Source organism: Salmo trutta, chromosome 15, assembly GCF_901001165.1.
Source record: "Salmo trutta chromosome 15, fSalTru1.1, whole genome shotgun sequence".
Taxonomy (NCBI): domain Eukaryota; kingdom Metazoa; phylum Chordata; class Actinopteri; order Salmoniformes; family Salmonidae; genus Salmo; species Salmo trutta.
Genome location: NC_042971.1, coordinates 31012046 through 31029119, shown reverse-complemented (window position 1 = coordinate 31029119; position 17074 = coordinate 31012046). Strand labels below are relative to the sequence as shown.

The 17074-nt window shown below is 40.8% G+C and overlaps 2 protein-coding genes across 2 annotated transcripts in view; one reads left to right on the top strand and one right to left on the bottom strand.

Moving 5' to 3' along the window:
- The window catches only part of LOC115148803 (collagen alpha-1(XXVI) chain), a 40738-nt gene extending 40064 nt beyond the window's left edge, over positions 1–674 (top strand). The window contains exon 14 of the mRNA XM_029691041.1: positions 94–674. Within this exon, the coding sequence (XP_029546901.1) occupies positions 94–251 (158 nt within the window). The 3' untranslated portion in view covers positions 252–674. The remainder of the gene's footprint in view (positions 1–93) is intronic.
- Positions 675–11407: 10733 nt separating this feature from the next.
- LOC115148801 (myosin regulatory light chain 2, ventricular/cardiac muscle isoform) lies at positions 11408–15951 on the bottom strand. Its single transcript, XM_029691039.1, has 6 exons — positions 15870–15951; positions 14510–14675; positions 13114–13218; positions 12818–12896; positions 12357–12405; positions 11408–11660 (listed from the first exon to the last, which is right to left on the bottom strand). Exons 1-6 carry the CDS (start codon positions 15870–15872, stop codon positions 11556–11558), a joined length of 507 nt encoding a protein of 168 aa, XP_029546899.1. The 5' UTR covers positions 15873–15951; the 3' UTR covers positions 11408–11555.
- Positions 15952–17074: the final 1123 nt, after the last annotated feature.

Below are 17074 nucleotides of genomic sequence, written 5' to 3'. Positions count from 1 at the left end.
ATTGGAGAGCCCTTGTTGTGAGCGTGAGATTCAATTAATCTCCCTCTGTCTCCATCCCCAATCCATTCCTCCCTCTCTTTGGTCATTTCTCAGAGAACCCACTAGAACCCGGTTCTGGCCTGGACATCCTGTCAGACCTGGTGCCCATGTTTAAAAACAAAAGGGCGGGACCCAATACCCTGCTCCACTCTCTCGCCACTGGAGACCGGAAGCTGATTGGAGAGGAAAGAGTGAGGAGGGGGGACAAGTAGATGGTCATGCCAATGGGTGTAAAGAGCATGGTTTGTATATGAACTGTGATTGTTTAAGAGACTGAGATGGACGTACCATGTGTTCTCTGGGCCAGAGTGTATGACCAGTCAATCCTCATGGAAGCACAGAATTCCATCAGTCTGGGCTTTGGACGACCTAGCGTCTGCAAAATGACCCCTTCTCTTACTCAGATTCTTGAATTTGGCCTGTTTATAATGTGTGTTTTTTACATTGACTTTAAGTACTGTTGTCATTATCATAGTCATGTTATTCCAATGTAATTGTGTAACTTTGGTGCTGGCACTGGCCTCAACATATGCATATTCTTAAAGTCTAGGTAGCAGACAATGGACCCTATCAGATATTTATGTAGTTGGTGCTGTATATGAACTTAAATACATGGGTTCTAACTTGAAACATTATTTGTTAGTTTACAACTGTACAATTTATGCTCACCGCATATAAAATACACGAAGACTGCCGAGAAATGTACAGTTGAAGTCAGAGGTTTACATACACTTAGGTTGGAGTCATTAAAACTCGTTTTTCAACCACTCCACAAATTTCTTGTTAACAAACTATAGTTTTGGCAAGTCGGTTAGGACATCTACTTTGTGCATGACACAAGTAATTTTTCCAACAATTGTTTACAGGCAGATTATTTCACTTCTTCACTGTGTCACAATTCCAGTGGGTCAGAAGTTTACATACACTAAGTTGACTGTGCCTTTAAACAGCTTGGAAAATTCCCGAAAATGATGTCATGGCTTCAGAAGCTTCTGATAGACTAATTGACATCATTTGAGTCAATTGGAGGGGTACCTGTGGATGTATTTCAAGGCCTACCTTCAAACTGTGCCTCTTTGCTTGACATCATGGGAAAATCAAGAGAAATCAGCCAAGACCTCAGAAAATAAATGTAGACCTCCACAAGTCTGGTTCATCCTTGGGAGCAATTTCCAAACGCCTGAAGGTACCACGTTCATCTGTACAAACAATGGTACGCAAGCATAAACACCGTGGGACCACGCATCCATCATACCGCTCAGGAAGGAGACGTGTTCTGTCTCGTAGACATGAACGTACTTTGGTGTGAAATGTCCTCTGATGTAACAAAATTAGAACTGTTTGGCCATAATGACCATCGTTATGTTAGGAGGAAAAAGGGGGAGGCTTGCAAGCCGAAGAACACCATCCCAACCGTGAAGCACGGGGGTGGCAGCATCATGTTGTGGGTGTGCTTTGCTGCAGGAGGGACTGGTGCACTTCACAAAATCGATGGCATCATGAGAGAGGAAAATTATGTGGATATATTGAAGCAACATCTCAAGACAGTTAAAGCTTGGTCGCAAATGGGTCTTCCAAATGGACAATAACCCCAAGCATTCTTCCAAAGTTGTGGGAAAATGGCTTAAGGACAACAAAGTCAAGGTATTGTAGAGGCCATCACAAAGCCCTGACCTCAATCCATAGAAAATATGTGGGCAGAACTGAAAAAGCGTATGAAGCAAGGAAGCCTACAATCCTGACTCAGTTACACCAGCTCTGTCAGGAGGAATGGGCCAAAATTCACCCAACTTATTGTGGGAAGCTTGTGGAAGGCTACCCAAAACATTTTACCCAAGTTAAACAATTTAAAGGCAATGCTACCAAATATTAATTGAGTGTATGTGAACTTCTGACCGACTGGGAATGTGATGAAAGAAATAAAAGCTGAAATAAATCATTCTCTCTACTATTATTCTGACATTTCACATGCTTAAAATAAAGTGGTGATCCTCACTGACCAAAGACAGGGAATTTTGACTAGGATTAAGTGTTAGGAATTGTGAAAAACTCAGTTTAAATGTATTTGGCTAAGGTGTATGTAAACTTCTGACTTCAACTGTATATGACACACATGGTGGAGGAACATTGTCTGTAGTCTACTGTACAGGGTGGAACATTGTCTGTAGCCTACTGTACATGGTGGAGGAACATTGTCTGTAGCCTACTGTACATGGTGGAGGAACATTGTCTGTAGCCTACTGTACATGGTGGAGGAACATTGTCTGTAGCCTACTGTACAGGGTGGAACATTGTCTGTAGTCTACTGTACATGGTGGAACATTGTCTGTAGTCTACTGTACATGGTGGAGGAACATTGTCTGTAGTCTACTGTACATGGAGGAGGAACATATTGTCTGTAGCCTACTGTACATGATGGAGGAACATATTGTCTGTAGCCTACTGTACATGGTGGAGGAACATATTGTCTGTAGTCTACTGTACATGATGGAGGAACATATTGTCTGTAGTCTACTGTACAGGGTGGAACATTGTCTGTAGCCTACTGTACATGGTGGAGGAACATATTGTCTGTAGTCTACTGTACATGGTGGAGGAACATATTGTCTGTAGTCTACTGTACATGATGGAGGAACATATTGTCTGTAGTCTACTGTACATGGTGGAGGAACATATTGTCTGTAGTCTACTGTACATGATGGAGGAACATTGTCTGTAGTCTACTGTACAGGGTGGAACATTGTCTGTAGCCTACTGTACATGGTGGAGGAACATATTGTCTGTAGTCTACTGTACATGGTGGAGGAACATATTGTCTGTAGTCTACTGTACATGGTGGAGGAACATATTGTCTGTAGTCTACTGTACATGGTGGAGGAACATATTGTCTGTAGCCTACTGTACATGGTGGAGGAACATATTGTCTGTAGCCTACTGTACAGGGTGGAACATTGTCTGTAGTCTACTGTACATGGAGGAACATATTGTCTGTAGCCTACTGTACAGGGTGGAACATTGTCTGTTGTCTACTGTACATGGAGGAACATATTGTCTGTAGCCTACTGTACAGGGTGGAACATTGTCTGTAGTCTACTGTACATGATGGAGGAACAAATTGTCTGTAGCCTACTGTACATGACAGAGGAACATATTGTCTGTAGTCTACTGTACATGGAGGAACATATTGTCTGTAGCCTATTGTACATGGAGGAACATATTGTCTGTAGCCTACTGTACATGGTAAGCTATAAGTGGCACTTCACTTTTTAGTATGGAAAATGGCTGTGAGGGTTTTCTACAATATTCACAACATAATGACACAATTACAATCTTTATAGAATAAAAATCAAATTTCATCAATTACATGTGGAAATACGTATTTGAGGGAACATTAGCAAGCCAGCAGCAAAAAGTGAATTCAGTAACACTTTAATTTAAGGGGTCCTTATTACAATGTTATTACATATGTAATTACACTGTAATAACGACTGAAATTAACTGTAATAATTCATAGTTACACTGTAATAAAAACATGTAACTGGGGTAATTGCTTAAATAAAGGTTTATTAACTGACTTGCCTAGTTAAATAAAGGTTAAGAACACATTTTATTTTATATGACGGCCTACCCCGGCCAAACCCTCCCCTAACCTGGACGACGCAAGGCCAATTGTGCACCGCCCCATGGGACTTCCGATCCCGGCCGGTTGTGATACAGCCCAGGACCGAACCAGGGTCTGCAGTGAACCAGGGTCGAACCAGTGCTGCAGCCTCTAGCGCTGAGATGCAGTGTCTTAGACCGCTGCACCACTCGGGAGCCTAAAAATCATTTAAAATTGTTAAATCATTTAACGGTGCATTTGACAATGGGTCAAAAAAATTGATACGTTAATAAAAAGTTATGGTTAAAATGGTGATATAGTCATTTGTGCTTGTCAAATTTGTATTTATTAGGGATTCCCATTAGCTGTTGCCATGGCAGCAGCTACTCTTCCTGGGGTCCAAACACATTAAGGCACTTACATTACACATAAAACAAAAAAAAACAGAACATCATATAACATTATTACACCACTACATATCTACAATACCAAATGTATAATACCACCATACAACAATATTACAATGTACGTGTGTGTAGAGAGCATGTGTTACTTGTGTGTGTGTGTGTGTGTTTGTCTCTTCACAGTCCCCGCTGTTCCATAAGATGTTTTTTATGCTTTTTAAAATCTGATTCTACTGTTTGCATCAGTTACTTGATGTGGAATAGAGTTACATGCAGTCATAGCTCTATGTTGTACTGTGCACCTCTCATAGTCTGTTCTGAACTTGGGGACTGTGAAGAGACCTATGGTGGCATGTCTTGTGGGCTATGCAGTGGTGTCCGAGCTATGTGCCAGTAGTTTAAACAGACAGCTCAGTGCATTCAACTTGTTAACAATTCTTTCAGAAAAAAGTAGTGATGAATTCAATCTCCCCTCCACTTTGTACAGTTTAGTCACCTCAACTTGCTCAATTTCCACATTATTCATTACAATATTTAGTTCAGGTTTAGTGAATGATTTGTCCCAAATACAATGCTTTTAGTTTTAGAAATATTTAGGACTAACTTATTCCTTATCACCCATTCTGAAACTAACTGCAGCACTTTGTTAAGTGTTGCAGTCATTTCAGTCACAGTAATAGCTGATGTCTATAGTGTTGAGTCATCCGCATACATAGACACGCTGTGCTTGTTGAATGTCCTAAGCGTGCTGAAAGTCTGTTGTCAATTTGTTTCCTGTAAAATAGCATCGTATCTGGTCAAACACAATTTTTTCCAAACGTTTACTTAGGGTTGGTAACAGATTGATTGGTTGGCTATTTGAGCCAATAAAGGGGGCTTTACAATTCCTAGGTAGCGGAATGACTTTTGCTTCCTGAGGGCACACACTTTCAAGTAGGCTTAAATGGAAGATATGGCAAATAGGAGTGGCAAAATCGTTTGTTATTATCCTCAGTAATTTTCTATCCCAGCTTGTCATTGTTGATAGACAATATTTTTTTCCACCTCTTCCACACTCACTTTACAGGATTCAAAATGACAACTGTTGTCTTTCATAATTTGGTCAGATATATTTAGATGTGTAGTGTCAGCGTTTGTTGCATGGCTGAATAATGGTTTATAAATGCTCTTAAAATGGTCATAAGAAAAACTTTTATTCCATCATATAGCCTTGCAAGGGTTTCACTGTTGAGGAACATTCTCACTTTTGGATGGGATGCATTGGTGCAATTATTTATTTAAAGCATCATGTCAAGAGCTGCCCATCTGCACAACACTCTCGAAATAAGGACAACCATGAATGTAACAGTACGCAAAGAACGGAGTCGAGAAGAAGGTTAGTATGCAAAATAGTATTACGTGAGACAGCATGTTAAATGTATCTAGATACTTGTATCAACACACTACTGTCCATTTCAATGTAGCTAAACACTAGCTAACGTATTTGCACAGATAGAACAATGAGCCAGATATTTCACTGGATGTATAAATGTGAAGCATCCGGTTCGCGTTTCAACTCACTACTAAATAGCTCAGTTGGTAGAGCATGGTGTTTGCAACACATGGTGTTTGCAACGCCAGGGTTGTGGGTTCGATTCCCACGGGGAGCCAGTATGGAAAAAAATAATCAAATGTATGAAATGAAATGTATGCATTCACTACTGTAAGTCGCCTCGGGTGAAGAGCGTCTGCTAAATGACTAAAATGTAAATGTAATGAGAGGAAGCCCAGTGGCCGGCAGTGGGAGAAGATTGAGCGATGTGGGTTTTGGCTGACATTCTGCAAATTTTCTCATTGATGAAACATTTGATCTCCATACAGCTTTCTGTTTCCAAAACGCTAATCAGTAACAGAGTGGACTGAGTTTGCCAAAGTTTAAAAATGTTTTGTTATTTAGAAGGAGTGCAAGGGCGAATTGAGTTATTGCACACGCACACTTCACAGAGTAGGTGTTCCCTAATGGAAATAAATGCTAGAACGCACCAATAGGATCTCTCTGCCCACTATGATTAATTTGCTCCCATTGGAAACGACAGGCTCTGGTCTATCATGGGTTAGTTATAAAATCTTTGTTATTAGCAAGCACACTATTATTGCTAGCTGGATAACACAACTAGCTAGCTATATGCCTAAACCACAGAAATCATGATGATAATAATTAGGGGTAATGCTATGCTAAATTGTCATACATTCTTCTTGTCTACCAGATTCCCACAAGGTCTCAGACTCCAGGATGGAAAAATGCTTAGAAGAAAGAAACAGATTAAGACAGAGTCAGAGTTGGTGATTTTCATTGTTACTTGTAATATTAAAAAGAGAAGAAAAATAATTAGCGATCTAGGCTACTCACCATACTATGGGCTAGAGATGTTATTGAGTAGGTCTATATCTTTGTTTAATCTAATTAATCAAAATATTAATCTAACAATAAAAATCCTTATTTTGTAAGAGATAAGGAATTTTTTCATGTTGCAATAAAGTTGACTAAAGTAGAAGTTCGTCTTTTGTTTGTAGGTATTTTGACTTGGTAATGAGTAATAAGTAAATATTGTGGTGGTTAGAGCATTGGACTAGTTAACCGTAAGGTTGCAGGATTGAATCCCCGAGCTGACAAGGTAAAAATCTGTCGTTCTGCCCCTGAACAAGGCAGTTAACCCACTGTTCCTAGGCCATCATTGAAAATAAGAATGTGTTCTTAACTGACTTGCCTAGTTAAAAAAATAATAATAATAATAAAAAAAAAATTTTTTAAATCAACAAAAAAAATTACAAAAAATAAAACATTTGGCAAATCGGTGGCCAAAAATACCGATTACCGATTGTTATGAAAACTTGAAATCGGCCCTAATTAATCGGCCATTCCGATTAATCGGTCGACCTCTAGTTCAGACACGCATGCCTTTGTGGATCCATTAACCAGAGCGGCAATAGTTGCCATTGCTTCGTCATGTTTCCTTTTTAGCTCTGCAATCTGTGACTGTAAGTCAACTACAGGGTTACCCTCTTCACCAGGGGCGGCTTCCCCATCACCTGCTGGCTTTGACATTGTGAAATGTTTGTACACAAACTCAGTTCATGGATATACTGTAGAGTAGAAACAGCCTCTGAAAGTTTCTGGATGGATGGAGATGATGGCAGATGGTCCTCTGCGATGGTCAGTGACGATCTGTGATAATCTACAATGGTTCGCGGCATTCTCTGGATCCCGGCAGTCTGGTTACAGACAGCAACCCCAGGCAGGCCTCACTGCCTGTTGTCAGATCCCCTGGTCCCTTGTCAGATTTCTCTGGCCCCGTACCACTCTTCACCACTACCATAATTATGCACTTCACTACCCTAACAAAGCTATCAGAACCCCACTCCTGGTACCAAAATGTGTAGCCTGGCGAAAGTAAACCCAGCACAGGACACAAACTCATTAGGGTTGTTTATTCTGTCAAAGCTTAAATTTAAAAAGGATCATGTATAAGGGAAATCACCACAAGATGAAGTCACCATAAAGTAAAGTTCAGTCTAAATCACAATCAAGTGAAATAAATCTGTTAGTAAAGTGCATAAAACAATCTGAGTACAATAAGTACAAAGTGAAATGAATAAACAGTAGTGGCTCTGCTTTCTATAGAAAAACAAGAAAATACAGAGACCACAATGTTCACAGTTAGAATGGACTTTCAAACGTTTCAAATATCTGGGTACAAGATGTCCATAAATAAAATGACATTGTGCATGAAAAACAAAAATAAATTTTGTCATAAAACAATATGAATACTTACAAACACACTGTCCACGTGATACCCTAACCCCACATGGAACAGTAGATCCTCATCTCACCCATACTGCACTGGGAGAAATGTCTTATCAACAGATAAGTTACAATTCAAAAATTAAACTATACAACACCCTGAAGCTTTACACAAAATAGAATGTAATTCTGATAATTACTCACGCTTCAAATAACGTTATCATCAACTCCACAACGTGGTTCTGAGAGCACTGGTATTCAGATAGGAAGAAGCTAACATCCTCATGTCAATCTCATATCAACAGGCTAACATGACATTCTGGCAGAAATAATACAAAACAAACTCTTATACACTGCAGATGATGCAAATATGATATATTCCGGTACAAGAGTAAGATAAAAAGTATTATTTACCCAAAGTAACGTTGGGCCCACATTTGATTTCAATAGCTCTCTAGTGTAATTGCTTGCTCTCACTGCACATGCACAATCCCATAACTGCTTGCACACCTTATTTAGGATCTCTTGAAGGGACAGTGCTATCTAGTGGATATAAATGAATACAGCTATGCAGTTTTACCACCTGGCTACAAATGGACATTAGACCGGTAAAGTCCAAATTTGAGATTTTTGGTTCCAACCGCCGTGTCTTTGTGAGATGCAGAGTAAGTGAATGGATGATCTCCGCATGTATGGTTCCAACCGTGAAGCATGGAGGAGGAGGTATGAGGGTGTGGGGGTGCTTTGCTTGTGACACTGTCTGTGATTTATTTAGAATTCAAGGCACACTTAACCAGCATGGCAACCACAGGATTCTGCAGCAATATGCCATCCCATCAGGTTTGCGCTTAGTGGGACTATCATTTGTTTTTCAACAGGACAATGACTCAACACACCCCCAGGCTGTGTAAGGGCTATTTGACCAAGAAGGAGAATGATGTAGTGCTGTATCAGATGACCTGGCCTCCACAATCACCCAACTTAAACCCAATTGAGATGGTTTGGGATGAGTTGGACCACAGAGTGAAGGAAAAGCAGCCAACAAGTGCTTAGCATATGTAGGAACTCCTTCAAGGCTGTTGGAAAAGAATTCCAGGTATAGCTGGTTGAGAGAATGCCCAGAGTGTGCAAAGCTGAAAACAGCCCCACCTGCCCTGAATGGTCGCCACTGCTCCTGTTAAAGGATGGAAACCGTAGGGTGTACCAAGTGTACAAGGAGTTTAATGGAGATTGTCTAGCCAGTGGGTTGAATATATAACAGTTGTTTTTGTAGTCAGTAAAAATATCATGACTGCTTTTGAATAATATATGTACTTTGTTTTTTACACGGTTTGTGAAGATTTTATTTCTGTTTTTAATGGTTGGAATTTGATTTGCACACAACCGTGAAAAAATAGTTTTCTTTACGTTTTATGTTTATAGTAATTATTTATCCGAAGCATTAGGTGATCTTGTATCTGCCACTCTGTTGCATATCCTTGTCGCTATCTAGAACTTAAAATGGTTCTTTGGCTGTCTACCCTTTGAAGAACCTTTTTGGGTTCCATGAAGAACCCTTTCCACAGAGGGTTCTACCTGAAACAAAACGGGTTCTGTCTGGACCTAAAAAGGGTTATCCTATGGGGTTCTTCTAAGAGTGCAGTCCTGTGTCAACAAGTAGGCAGGTGAAGCAGGTGAAACAGTTGAATAGCCAACTGTAAAATAAAGTGTGACCTATTTCTCTTACTTTTATCACCACCTTTTCTCTCTTTCTTTCAGTCTGGAGTTATTATAAGCTCACATTTTACATTACATAATGGTTTTTCTGCACCTGTTGAAAACCTATTAAACCTATTTAACCAAATGTATAAATAGATTTAATAGAATGAACCCCTGTCAGACTGTTGGCTGCTCTCATATGACCATTGCTATATTAAGTGTGGAGTCCTTGCCAACTCCTTTGCAGAGCGTGTAGCCAGTTTATTATTGCAGCTCAACTGTTATGTCCTTCCCTCTAGAGCAGTGGTTCTTAACCTTGTTGGAGGTACTGACCCCCACCAGTTTCATATGCGCATTCACCGAACCCTTCTTAATTGGAAAAATGGCTCTCTTCACCTTGAATTCAGCGAGCGTTGTGTTCTTGTATTGTCCATCTCCGTGCAGCTTAAGGAAGTGTTCTCTTAGTTTTGCCGGTGCTAGACTAGAATTGCTCAACTTGGCATTGCAAATCATGCAGTTAGGACGCTGACTCTCATCACGTTCCGTTATACATGTGAATCCATATTGTACATATTCGTCCGACCACTTTCTTTTTTTGCTCGACATAGTTAGTATGAAGGGATTAAAATATTAAGAAAGAAATCACACGACGTACCATCACGACAGTCACAATTCGACTACTGAGCGCGCCAAATTCCCAGCAGCACAGATAGGCCAAGCGATGTTGCGTGATCACCTGCAGCCAATGATGGCCAAGCGGGGCGTGTCATCACGAATCATATGAGTCGGGTGTGTGTCTTGACCTCCGCCGAACCCCTGAGACTGACTCACCGAACCCCTGGGGTTCGATCGAACCCAGGTTAAGAACCACTGCTCTAGAGCATGTCTCTCTGACCATATCCTGACTCATTACATGAGTTATTTTTAAAAAATCTTTGTGGTGAGGTTCCAAGTGGTAAACGGTTCAGTTTTACAGTATCTTCCCTTTTTTTTAAGTATACCTTTTGGGGGGGGGGGGCACAGTATTTTGAAAATATGTTTACTATAATTTTGACTCATTGTCTGTTTTTTTGCTGCACCATTGATATGGCTCTACTGTTCAGATTACAATCAATGTATTGAAAAGTGTAAATATGGAATTCTAAATGTAGCCTATTTTGCGACACATAAATGAGCCCTATTTTTTACTAGATATAAATGATATAACATCCTGTTATCAAGGCACAAGGTGAGACCCAGATGCAGACACAGGAGGCAGATATGTGTAAGGGGTGGAGTCTTACAATGTTTATTAATCCAATAGGGTAGGCAAGAGAATGGTCGTGGACAGGCAAGTACAGACTGGTAGACAGGCTCGTGGTCAAGGCAGGCGACAATGGTTGACTTGGAAACATACAACACGAACTGGCACAGAGAGACAGGAAACACAGGGATAAATACACTGGGGAAAACAAGCGACACCTGGAGGGGGTGGAGACAATAACGAGGACAGGTGAAACAGATCAGGGCGTGACACATGTCATTTGTTGATCTTCGGCAGAACTTGTGATATTTTACATGCACAATGCAATGTATTCTGGCTCGCTGCTCGTCCAATCTGAGTGTCAAATTCCTAGTAATTTTTTGTAACAGAATAGACAAATGGGACAGAGAGGCTGAATCTGAATATAGACTTATCAGTCACCAAACCCCTATGTGTATCCCTATTAGCGCTCTTCTTCTTGCACTTAACCTCTGTGAACCCCTGCGACTTGAGGGTGTCTGAAATATGCGTAAGGCTATTCCCATCTCACATACAAGACATTGTTAAGCATTACCTCTGATCCCAGTCAACTCTTCACTTTCAACACAGTCATGTTGGAGTTCAAATGACACAATGCTTCGTTCACACACCAAAGTCCTTTTTATTCGTTTTTTATTGTGGGGAAAGTGAGATGTGGAAAAGGAAACGGGTCATGTGTACAGGGCGATGATGTGTAGTGGGCAGTCCAAAGTGATTGGTTGGGTGATTGAGAGCTTGTGATTGGCTCATTTACTCCGCCTCCTTGTCCTCTCCATGGGTGATAACGTAGCACAGGTTCTTGTAGTCCAGATTCCCGGCGACGTCCAGGGGGAAGTTTGTGAACATGTCTTCAACCTGGAAGGGTGAAGCACACAAAGGTCATGCAATGTCCTGGGTTGAAAAACTGATTGGTAACTGTTTTCACCTTATGCTAATAATACATTAACCTAGCCCTTTATCACTCCAAGCTGAACTTGGTGTGTATCGTTAATTGAAATAAAAGTGAACACACATGCATCTCAAGTCACCAAATGGCCTTCTTTGTTATAAGCCGAGATGAGACCGAAATATCCGCTCACGGTTGTGCTTTATGCTATGAAAACAAACCATGATACACATTCATTCAAAATGAATGCAAGTTATTTCTGTGAGTACATCAATATGCTTTTAAGAAAGGAATGCCATTGCCTTATAGGGTCTCATAATAGTACTGTGTAAGCTCACGGGAAGTAGATAGGCTTCCTGTACATAGTTAGAAGGGGACAGTGCTCTGGATGGGGGCTCTGATCAGATTCACTGTCTTTGTGATGGAATACAGGATCACTTTTGTGAGGAGCAGATGGTCTGAGGGAAACGTTTGTTCCATAGCTTTACTGGGCCCTGATGGGGCTCAGGGTCAGCGATAAGTGGGTTAGAGATATGGTCTATGAAATGGACTTGTGTGATGGATGGGACTCTGACAGGGAATGAGGTATAAGTCAACCAGTGAAAGTTGACTGATTCCAAACCCAAATCCCACTGAGCCCCAGAAACCTGAGAGAAGGACATTACCTCAGCTTCGGTGAACTTGTCCGCCTGAGACATGATGTAATATTTGATACTGGAAAGGAAAATGATGACTTGTTAGGTACAGTACATCAACCGTGACAGTGAGTTCTTTTCTCAGAGTTGGCTCCAAGAAGTTACACTTTTTTCTTTAATTATTTCCTAAAACACATGTGACATTTCTACAAGAATCTATAAAGCTACTGAAACTATCATTGATGGGTAATTATCAGCAACCATAAAAGAGAGGTTCAATAGATTAGAATGTAGTAATTAATTTTTTTTTAAAATTCTAATACCTTATCCATTACTGTAGTAGTTATTGACTTCTTGAATAATTCCTAAAGTGACTAATTAGATCATTTTAGGAATTTGATCATTACTAACTGTACCGTATACCCATGCGGGGATAGAGCGACAGGTACTGTTGTAAGGTTTGACGGTATTAGAATGAATAAAGTCCTTACTCCTCTCCCTTGAGGACTCCCTGTCCCTCGGGGTCGAAGATCTTGAAGGCATTAATAATGGTCTCCTCGGGGTCAGTACCTGAGAGAGAACACTTTTTTCAGACATACAGCTGGTCTGTCTAAACAGTGCACCGTGAAAAAATATCACTGAGGAAAATAGTAATTTATTTGCCTCATGTCGGTCTGAATATGTGATTGTTATAAGCAATAGCTAGTCATAATATTTCAGTTTACATGTGATGAACCATATATGACATGTGCAACCCTTTGTGGGCCATACAGTGGTGTTGCCTGACCTTTCAACTTCTCGCCGAACATGGAGAGGAAGATGGTGAAGTTGATGGGTCCAGGGGCCATCTTTAGCATCTCGTCCAGCTCATCATTACCCACGTTAAGACGGCCTGCAGAGACACACAGGACAGGAAGAGATAGAGGTCAGAGGTCAGTGGGACCACTCACATGACCAGGTGGGGACAGTGGGAAAGTACAGCAGCACCAGAGCCATGTATTATTTATAGAGTTGGGCCAACTTTTAGAATGTTGAATATTGTTCTAATTCTGAACATTCAGTTACATAGCATCAGAGTCATATATAGAGAGAGTTTGGCCAGGTTTTAGAACGGCTGCCATGTTAACACCTTTATTCTCGAAATGTTGGTGATGTAACAATAGGATAAGAGCGCCTCTGACAATTCCCTATGGAATGACCGACTGTAAATAATCAAAACAGAGCAGCGAATTTAACAGACTATTTATTGATTAGCTTTCAGAGTCATGTGTATCCAAGTCTGTACTGTGTTGTGGACTTGTGGTGTCAACAAATTGCATATATGGTATTACTGGACATCTTCATAGGTTTTGCAAACTATCAGAAATAAACAGCACAATGCAGAAGTGTCAATTATTACTTAGCAATGGCTATGGAGGAGAAAGTGGCACTCTGAACGTTTATGTAATGTTAATTAGGTGCTAACATGGCTGCCATATAATTTGAAGTGTCATGTAAATGGGTCATAATGCTCATTACAGACATTATATTCCCCATGTAATGTTAATGAGGCGCTAACATGGCTGCCATAGAATGTTGGGTCATGTAGAGTACCAGTCAAAAGTTTGAACACACCTACTCAGGGTTTTTCTTTATTTTGACTATTTTCTACATTGTAGAATAATAGTGAAGACATCAAAACTATGAAATAACACATATGGAATGATGTAGTAACCAAAAAAGTGTTAAACAAATCAAAATATATTTTATATTTGAGGTTCTTCAAGTAGCCACCCTTTGCCTTGATGACAGCTTTGCACACTCTTGGCATTCTCTCAACCAGCTTCACCTGGAATGCTTTTCCAACAGTCTTTAAGAAGTTCCCACATATGCTGAGCACTTGTTGGCTTATGTCCAAACGTTTGACTGGTACTGTAAGTGCATCATATTGTAGAAACCTTAATGGCCCAACTCTCTAAATACATGACTCTGAGCAGTACAGGTGTTATGGTCAGAGATTTTTGTATGGATCAGTCGTTCTCAATATAAATGTTTGTGTTTTGTGGAAACAATCATTACACTCATTGGAGATATCTGGAGGACAGAGGGAGGGGTAACTTCTTGTCCAAGGAAGATAACTTCACCACCAATTTTATACTGCAAAGGGCCATTCTCCAGAGGAGTAAGCGTTAGCCTTAGCTCACCCAGTGCACAGAAGGTGTCCCTCAGGTCATTCTTGTCAATAAAACCGTCTCTGTTCTGGTCCATGATGGTGAAAGCCTCCTTGAACTCCTGGATCTGGGCTTGCTCAAACATGGAGAACACATTGGAGCTGGCCTCTGCTGCCTTCTTCTTTGCCTTTTTGGGTGCCTGAGATACACAGGGAAATGGCTATTACTTTGAGGTTATGATGAATAACAACAGCGTACATACATTTTGATAAAGTTTGCATACATTGACTTTGAATTATTGAATTATTTGACAGTATCATGATATATAACAGTAATAATATAATGACTGTTATAAACTGGGCAGTTCGAGCCCTGAATGCTGATTGGCTGACAGCCGTGGTATATCAGACCGTATAGCACAGGTATGACGAAACATTTCTTTTTTACTGCTCTATTCACATTGGTAACCAGTTTATAATAGCAATAAGGCACCTCAGGGGTTTGTGGTATATGGCCAATATACCACGACTAAAGGCTGTGTCCAGGCACTCCACGTTGCATCGTGCATAAGAACAGCCCTTAGCCGTGGTATATTGGCCATATACCACACCCCCTTGGGCCTTATTGCTTAATTATATTCCATAAGTTATAATCATGAATAATAAGTAAGACTAATGACATAAATTACATTTACTGGGTTTTGCTCATTTCAAATGCATAACCAAAACTATGAACATCTAACATTGAACTACAGAGCACAGCATGCGGTCACAGAACTACATGGCTATTAATATCTCTAATTAAACGTATAACTTTTAGAGCATGCAAGCTTTCAATATTGAAGAGCCACAGTTCACAAATGTTTACAACACTGTAGTAGAGGTCAAGTGTTGCAATCAACAGAGTCGGGTACCCCCAAAAATGATGAACTATTTGAATGGCGTTCCTGCTCTTTACACTGATTGGATACACTGTGGAGATGGTTAGGGCATATTATTATTAGGTCCTACTTTTATAAGACCTAATAATCACAGTTATTACTAACCTTCCAAGATATTCTTTCTTCTCATCATTCAAACATGTTTGGTATGCAATCAAGCTCCCCCATCACTACAGTTTGGGATTTTAATTACGATTGGCAAGAAATTTACTCCGTTAATTTACCATTCCCCACAGCTGTTATCAAATATACAATCGCTCCTTGATTACCTCACTAAATAGAATCTTACTAAATGCATTTAAGAACATCAACACCTGTCTACTTCTGAAGTAAGCTTAGCTTCTCCAAGATCTCTAAGCATCCTAGACACCATGGAAGTGAGACACTCAGTTAACCCCAAGGTGAAGACGAAGACAAGTTGAGAGCAGAGAGTGAGGGAGGTGTCATTCTTACCATTATGTCAGGAGCTTCTCAGTTGTTCACTTACGCTTGAGAGGACACTAAAAAATGACCCTGGTCACTTATATAGCGACACACTTGGCTCCTCTGCCCACCTGCTCTATGTTTAGACAATGGGGGAGCGTCACCCAAGGCATGCCAGCCATATAGAGGACTAACACCCACCTCCCCCAGCCCCCCATTATAATCGACCCATGCAGGGGTGCTGTGGCTCTGAACTGTTTATGTGACACCTTATCTTAGGAGCAGGGGCCACGGTCAGACAGTCAAATCAGGCCCATATCCTCGAGGAGGGGAGGTTGTGGGTAGTTGTGAGTATGTGTCAATGCCTCAGACTTCACAGATCCTGTAGTTAGGCCGGGTGCGACACCGCGTCTCAGCCCGCCAGATTACCCCGGTAATGAATTGATGCGCGTGTCTAGTTTGCGGTGGAAGGACACGCTTTGAACAGCTCTTGTGTGGCTTTTCATTAAGAGGAGTGTTGGTCACCATGGAATGGCTAAGGTCACTGAAGTCACTGGGCTTTGTTGATCACTTAACAAATGGATTGTCTCACATTTAAACGTTAAAATCAACCCCTAAGATATTTCTTTAGGGAGGTGAACAATTCATTTACCAATCACTACAGAGATGAATACAGGAAATAACATTGACACAGCTCATGTCAGCTGCACTCTCAACATAGCTCACTGTTGTCAACCAATTCAGTTGTGCTCACTGCTCAACATTTGTGTCTGAAACAGTATTTTGGGACCAAAGTATGTCATTATTGGCAGCTTATAGATGTCTGGGTTGTATAAGCCAAACACCAGATTCTTGATAGAAACATAAGCCCTTTAAATTGAACAGTCAAGCAAGAAAATAACTCCTATTTACCTCAGTTGTACAGATATGGACCCCTGTTGTGCTGGCGGCACTTTATGTTTGTGTGGAAAACAGGTGACCATTGTTCTGTCAGACAGCAGTAACTCATCTCCACAGCTAAGCAACCTTGGAGAGAGGCCTGTTTTAGCTGAGTGATAGGTTGTGTGTGTGTGTGTGTGTGTGTGTGTGTGTGTGTGTGTGTGTGTGTGTGTGTGCGTGCGTGCGTGCGTGCGTGCGTGTGTGTGTGTGCGTGCGTGTACAGTAAAATAAAACGTTCTGGTATAACGCGCCTCAGAAAATGGGCTTGGGGAGACTGTGGAGAATGTCCTATTTGC